The sequence below is a fragment of the Phytophthora infestans genome, genomic scaffold (genome assembly GCF_000142945.1).
Source record: "Phytophthora infestans T30-4 supercont1.212 genomic scaffold, whole genome shotgun sequence".
Lineage (NCBI taxonomy): Eukaryota > Oomycota > Peronosporomycetes > Peronosporales > Peronosporaceae > Phytophthora > Phytophthora infestans.
The window spans coordinates 28,013-35,844 of NW_003303547.1; the positions used below are offsets into that span (position 1 = coordinate 28,013).

Here is a 7,832-nt window from a genome sequence, read left to right on the forward strand (position 1 = left end):
CTGTGATCTCCACTGTCCCACGAAAGTTCTAGATCCACTGCATCCATCATACCTATACCCTGGATCCAGGTCCCTTAAGGCGGGATCCTCCCTCCTTGGATCCTAACTCGAAAGCATAGGATCCGGGTCACCTCGCGGTGGATCTTGACTCCTCGTTAGCCGTGGCTACTAGATCCACCTTTAGAGGGCACCTACCATCCTTCCTTCATAGGATCCACACCCGATCCACTCTTGTATAGTATATCCCATATCCATTTAGGTGAATCCAAGTAAGGGTGGATCCGAGGTAAGTCTTGGTGGATCTTGCCTTCTCGTACATCGCTCATACCAGATCCATCGTCACTTCATACGGGGCGCTGCTCGTCATGGCTAATCCACCACCGGCAACTTGCATCCGTGCCAGCCAACCCAAATCCTCTCTAATCACTTGAAATTGTCATTGATTCGGGATAGTGACCCCGCGTCAGGCCCATTCTCTTATTTCTGAGAAAGCACTTTACCACACTAAGTTGCGATTTAAGGAACAAGCGTCTGGCGAATACTGTGGCCGCCAAGAAAGGTTTAGACGTTCCATACGTGCCTGAGGACTGGATCATGTACATGCGTACATACATCTGCACTCATGGCTGGCCTGCGAAGATCCGAACCACCGGTAAGCGCCCCAAGCACTTCGTCCGCGCGACAGGGTGCAAGTTTCGTTTCGTGGTCCAAATGGTGGAGGAGGGGTGTGTGTGGGTGCTTCGAGTACAGAATGGCCTTTACCAGCACAACCACGCAGTAGCCACCGAGCATTTCTTGACGTACGCAGAGAATCGAAAGGTTGGTTGTGCGGACACAAAGGACGCTGTCATTACTATGGTTAATCATGGACGCAAACGCGCCCGCATCTACGAGTATCTTCTCGCGAGAGGAGAGCACTTGGTTAAGAAAGACGTGGACAACTTGGTCCAGCGTTTTAAGAGCGAGGGTCGTGGTGGGATTGACGATGACGATGCTGTAGCGCAGGCTCTCGCTGTATTTGCCGCACAAGATGGTAACGTTGTTACGGTGGATGAGACTGACGCGGATCACTCCGGAGTAATGAGCATGACGTCTCGCCACCAGCGGGAGATGATCACGCGCTTTTCGGAGCGCTTTTGCTGGTAGATTGCATCCACAGGACCAATCGGTACGTGTATTGTCCATGTATTATACTTGTTTTATTATTATTTGGTCCAAGTATTGGACCAAATAAATCTACATGTGTACTCCTTGATTAAACGAGTTCTGTTCTTTAGGTACAATTACCAGCTGTGTACTTTGATGGCAATCGATGACAAGGGTTGAGGGCAGCCTGTACAGCAATCACTACTAGAACGAAATGCTGACTGGCATATGTCGCGTGCTTTGGATCATTTACTCCGAGTGGATCCTGCTATTACTGACAATGTCCAGGTTCGCATGAAGACCTGAATGAGATCCGAGTTCTTCGCACCTACTTTCCTAACGCCCGAGTTCTCATATGCTTCTTTCACGTTATCAAATATCTTCGCACTGCTTCGCGGAAGCCCGAATATGGCAAGATATCGTCCGACGACCATGATGCAATAGACACGTTAGTGCATAATATGGTGTATGCAATAAGTGAGGAAGTCTACCAGAACAATTGGAGATCGATGAAGACACACTGTACCAGAACTGGGTTCACCTCGTTTTACGAATACAAGGACGAGAACTGGAACAAGTGCACGGACATGTGGGTTATGTATAAGCGCCCTCGGTTGGCGCACTTACGCGTGCATACCAACAATCATTTGGAAACCTGGTTTGGTCACTTCAAGGATGCTGTACATCACAATATGACCATGACCGATACGGTGAAGGCGCTGAAGGCAGCTGATGACAGGACTCGCAGTGAGTACGTGTTTGACAAGACCCGTATCGGTGTTCTTGTAAACCGAAATTACGATGAGAAGATGAGCCAAGTTCTAAAGTTTACGTCCCACTTCGTCGCGGAACACGTGGAAAAGGAGTATGTTATGGCTATCATGAAGGTGGATATTTTCAAGTTCGACACGAAATCGAAACCGGGTTTTGTGGCGGTCACCGGGAAACACAAGGTACATTTCGTTCAACTAGATACGTGGAACTGCACCTGTTCGTTTGCATGTGCCATGAGACTGCCGTGCCAGCACGCCATCTCGTACCGAAAGTGGAGTAAAATAGGTGGATCCATCATCCCGCTTAATAGGATCGATGAAAGGTGAGTTGTTTTCTCGATCCATCTATGATTTATCAAAGATTCAACCATGATGTATGTATGAATGATACATGATTCGTCCATGTATCATTCATGATTCGACCGGGATACACTAACAAAACCTGTGTTGTAATATATATGAGCAGGTGGCTGCATCCGGTGGACCAGTCCGTGACCCCTCGACCTTTTGTGGTCAATGAGTTCAAGCCTGGACAATGGAAACAAAAAGCCTTCGATGCTGCCACCAAATACAAGGAGGCGCTCAACGCAACGCAAGCCATATGTAGCGAGCTCGCTGATATCGAAAGTGACGACGAGTATCACGAGCTGTTGCAGTTTGTCCTCGACCAGTGGAGGAATATCCGACAGCGAAAGCGGTTGAAGGGCGTACCGAATACCGAATCTGCTAACGAAGGAGTACACGAGAAAAATGCAGACACTGTCGCGTCTCCAGAGATCCTGAAGATTCACGACTGCGAGACCAACGCGGTTGCCGCTGTGGCGAATCGGAAAGCGAGTGTTGATGAAAATGGTGAGGAGGACAGAAGTCCTCCTGCTTTTCGAATTAATTTAAATCCAAAGGCTGCAAAGAGTGGACGACCTCGATCCAACAGGAAGGATAGAAATGCCGAAGACAAGAAGAAGCGGGCCATATTCAACGAATCGGAAGCCCATCGTCGCCGCATGGGCGAGGTCTCTCTGGTCCAGCTGGCGTGCAATCTACAGGAAGAAAAGCCGTGTATGCAGGAGTTCCTGATTCGTGTGCAGCCAATTCCAATAAAGTTCGAGCGAGCGGTCAACAAGAAGCCCAAATACGTTCGCCTCAGCGTACCGATACTCAATGAAACCGCGTTTTACCTCCTCCCGATGAAATTGCTGCAGAAGTGCGTCTCCGCGTTGCCTGTGAAGAATACGCCTGATACTGCGATATCGGTCTTCTCTCAGAGTCAGTCTACACAAGACAGCCAGTCAACCCAAGATAAGGAACTTGGAGAACACACATCTGGACAAAGCATGGATAATCCTGGACAAAACATGGATAATCCTGGACAAACCCCAGATATTGAATGTGTAAAAATCACTGGAATTGGTATCTTCTCACGAGCACAGATAGAAGCGATGCTTTACCTGACTACCATGAAGAATCAATGCGAGCAAGGGCTCGCATTCTGCAAGTGGCTGATGGACGATGTCGTCAGTGTTGTAGGAAGTGCACTACATCCAACGCTACAGGAGATGACAGATCAAGTTGCGCGCTCAAATCCCCAAGACATCATCCAAATTGAAGGTCATGAATATTACTACGCCATGCTATTCCGTATGAAGCCCCCTTCCTGGGCAAATGACGCCCTGATTCTCGCATTCTGCGCCAGACTTTGTGCAACTAATTCAACGGCTTATGTAGTTCGGATCGAGAATGCTGTAACGGGAAGGAAAATGAAGACATTTACAGAAACGATCAAGGCAAAGGCACAAATGCTGAAGAGTTGTGCCGAGACTCTGTTCATCCCAGTCAACTCCGGGAACACACACTGGTGTGGTATCATTGTGGACGTCAAGGGAAACCAAGTAATGTACTACGACCCCATGAACCAAAAGTCTTACAACAGCGTACTGGACCGAATGTCGTGGGATTTGGCCGAAACGCTGAGCGATGCCTACCAGGTACTGGCTATCAACTCGCCAATCTAAACAGACGGTCATAACTGTGGCTTCTACGTCATGCTCAGGTTTTGGCGTTACGTAGACAAAAGTATCTTGTTGGACTTGACCCAGACTGGTCTCACGCTACTGCGGTTCCGTATCCTACAATTCCTGCTAAAGGGTAGCATTTCAAACTAACTCACTCAATCGAATTCGTTTTTACTCTATCAATCTGATCTATGTCTCCCCGTACCTGTGTGCACTATGTCTACCCGTACCTGTGTGCACTATGTCTACCCGTACTTGTGTGCACTATGTTTACCTGTACAATACATGGAACGGTACATGGATCGAACATGGATTAGTCGTTATCTCTCACTATCGAGGCAAAGACATTCGCTTCAGGATCGATCCGAATCACTTCATCTCAATATGAATTTTAATTTACCAGATCGGTAATATATGGACAATACTTGGTTAAATACTTGGATTATTTCTATACCTGATACTTGGACTGTAGCATCGTCCTAAAAATTTAAATCGATATCCTGCAGGTTACCTATCGCGGCAACTTCGGTTACCAAGTTGCATCACTCGATGTGAGTAGGAGTACATGTAGTCTTTAGGATAAGTATTATTTTAAGATTTTTGAACATCCCACCCATTCTTAGCTTTGTTTGTCGTATTCACAGACCGCTATTTTTGAAAGTTAACGCATGTGATGGTGATGCTAGAGCTCATTTCTGCCCAGATGCCAGATTATCATGAGCGCAGACGACGAGCGAGAGAAAACTGGTATTTTATCTCTCAACATTGGCCACAATGCACCACCGAGCGGGATGCTTGCCGTGAATATTCACACCATAGCCGAGGCTACAGTGGATAAGGTTGTTCAAGAGGCAGTGCAAGCATTAACACACACCGTAGTTGGAGCAACGCAGTGGTTCGTCGACGCTGTTTGTGGCGAGCTCATTTCTCAGACTGTGAGCGCTAGTGGACTAGAGATGGCTAGTATTCCAGCTCCTAATCTCGATCACAATGCAGTGCCTGATGGGGTGCGCTCTTCGAGTATTCACACCGTAGTGAAGGCAACAGTTGACGGGATCGTTCGAGGAGCAGTGCAAAAATTAATACAAGTTGGAGCGTATGCAACACAGCGGTTAGACGATGTCGTGCACGTAGAATTGATTTCTAACGCAGATTCCCCTGGCTATAACCTGGTGGGACCATTCCGGTCATCACCTCAAGCTGAAGTAACGATACTTCCAACGAATTGGGCATTAGGCGCCACTATCCACACTGTCGCCAAGACCACAGTTGATGCTGTCACTAAAGAAGCGATGGCCGATATTGTGCAAGCCATCAATAGGGCCACCGAGTGGATCTCTCAAGCCGTCGAAAATGAGTTAATCTCTAAGTGCCTCGACCCTAACGAGGGTGTTGCGTTCCATAACGCCACAGATTGGACCACGCACGCTGTACTCGTCGACCTGATTGCTCATGCCGCCGATGACGCTATGCAAAGCGGGACTTCCACTACTTTAGAGATACACGAACATATTCGAATCCCTAAGGTTTGTTCACTTCCTAGGCATGAGTCGATCATTGCCGATGCACGCGGTCTTGCAAAACTGACTGCTGAGGAAGCAGTCACAACGGCTTTGGAGACCGTAACTCAAGTAATGGGCGATGCCAGTTATTTCAGTGTTGTAGCGTGTGCATCTCTGGAAAGCGAAGCTCACTTTGAAGAAAAAAACAACAACTCCACAGACCCCGAAAAACCGCTACGACCTCCACCGATATCTGAGGAAAATACTGCATCCATTCTTGTGCCTATACTAAAAACCGCCCACATAGCTGGAGAATGCACCGCTAGTACTACCGACTATGCGTTACCGGTCGATGAAGCCTTCCTCAAGTACTCCCACGACATGTAGACTTGAGCTGACTTCGATGTCATCTGCACGGAGTGCAGCATTGGTCTACACGCAGCACCCCCCATCTTCACAGCGCCATCATCACCACCATCACATATCTAAAAGGCTACGGGACTCTGCATCTCAGACGTTTCCTCCACCGTCCCCACCGTCCACCAACCTTTCGCCAGTACTAGCAACGCATAGCGACAACAACCGCCTTGGACTGTCAAAGCCCAACTTCATGCACCCCCGCTGTTATCGCTTGGCACTGGAAAATGAAATTGAACAAAAGAGTGGCGGGCTTGTTCGTTTATCAATCGCCCCAGCAATATCTGCTTCTGTCGATGCTAGCCCCACAAAATTATCACCGTCGCGGCATATGAGTCGTGGGCATGGCCACAGCCATAAAGGAGGGCATGGCGGTATTTTGCCCAACAAACGTTCCGGATACTGCCAGCGATGCGTCTTCGAAGGTCGCTCCTGCAAAATCAACGACTGTCTCAAGCACCAAGTCCTCAAATGACACTGTAATAATTTCTCGCCTAGTGAACCGCAAGGCAACCGTGCAACACCATTATTTTATGCCAATTCTAAACATTTTTTTTCTTTTTTATCATCTCATTCAAACTTTTTTTTCACGCATTTTTATTGTTTTTGCTTTCAACTGTAAAATAATTGAGCTTAGCCATTACCTCTACCTTTAAAATATTAGTTTATAGGCCGTGTTCGAAGGCGGCTAGCTACTGGTTCGGAATTTGCAAATAAAAGGCATTCCAAGCCATAGTTAGAGCCTCCAGCAGCACTTAAGCGCTCTTCTTCTCGGTCTTCACTTCGACCTTTAGTATGCCCCGATACACTGCAAAGACCGGTGCGAAAGCACACTCCAAGGCTGCTACCGGAATGGCTCAAGTCAAGAGCACTAAGCCTCGCGGCAAAGACTCTGCACCCCAGGAGGCTACTAAGGTGACCTCGGAGGCGATCGGCTCAACTGGTGACGCGGCTGCGAGCAAGCGTGCACCCGCAGTCCGTCACTGTAACGGGGTACGTAGCCCTAAGTGTACCCCCCTGGCTACATAAAGTGTGACACTTCACACTTCAGGTGTATGACACGTCATACTCCGGGATATTTGGTACAAGGTACCAAGGTCGTTCAAAGCCAGCCATTGGATAAACGACGTTGCATTTCTATAGGTAACTAATAGTTTGTATTTAACCCAAACTTAACCTACCTATAAATATACTCAGTTTACAATCTACCTTATTTAGGTCACTTCGCTCTCTTTAAATATAGAGGGGACCTGTGAACTGCCGTTCACTGAGAGTTTGTATGCTCTCGGAAGATAACTTCTTCTAGCGCAAGGTGCTGTGTGACCCCGTCACACTTGGTAGCACTAGTAGTCAATCCACGCCACCGCGGGTAGACTACCTGAACCTCTCCGGAGCTCGTTGCCATGGACATGAACGACTTCTCCCATATGAACGACTCTCAGTTCGAGTCGGTTCGGAAGATGGCAGGCATCTTCGGGATGGAGGCCCTGCAGAGCCTGGTGGTATCAACACCGGCTGAGCAGCTCGAGCGCGTCAATGCATTCGACGCGTACGAGCAGGGCCTCATCGCGCATGTGCGGGAGAACCTGCAGGCTCCGGCGGCGGAAGCAAATCCGTCTCACCCGAAGCCAATACGGCTGAAGGTTAAGCCGTATGAAGGGAAGGAAGGCGAGAACCTTCACTTCTGGGTCCGAGAAGTAGAGCTCGCGATATTCGCGGCTCTGATCTCGACCGAGCAACTGCGTGTTGCTTCTGCACTCTCCAACCTTAGCGGCCGTGCTAAGAGTCGGGTGTACACACGGGAAGCAACATCCCCTGGATGTTTCACATCCTGGGCTCAGCTGTGTGAACAGCTCCGAGCCGCGTTCCTCCCGGCGAACTACGAGTACCGTCAGCGTTCGCGCTTCCTCTCGTGTAAACAAGGGAGGCGCGAACTGCATGAGCATGTGCAAGAGATACGGGAGCTCACAGCGTCCCTAGTG

At 48.7% G+C, this 7,832-nt stretch overlaps 1 protein-coding gene across 1 annotated transcript; it reads left to right on the forward strand.

The window, feature by feature from the left end:
- Positions 1–4,647: 4,647 nt before the first annotated feature.
- PITG_21043 (uncharacterized protein) lies at positions 4,648–6,325 on the forward strand (the record flags this gene model as incomplete). The annotated part of the gene is made up of 3 exons (XM_002895264.1): positions 4,648–4,678; positions 5,168–5,457; positions 5,948–6,325. The coding sequence occupies 3 exons, from the start codon at positions 4,648–4,650 to the stop codon at positions 6,323–6,325; spliced, it is 699 nt and encodes a 232-aa protein (XP_002895310.1).
- Positions 6,326–7,832: the final 1,507 nt, after the last annotated feature.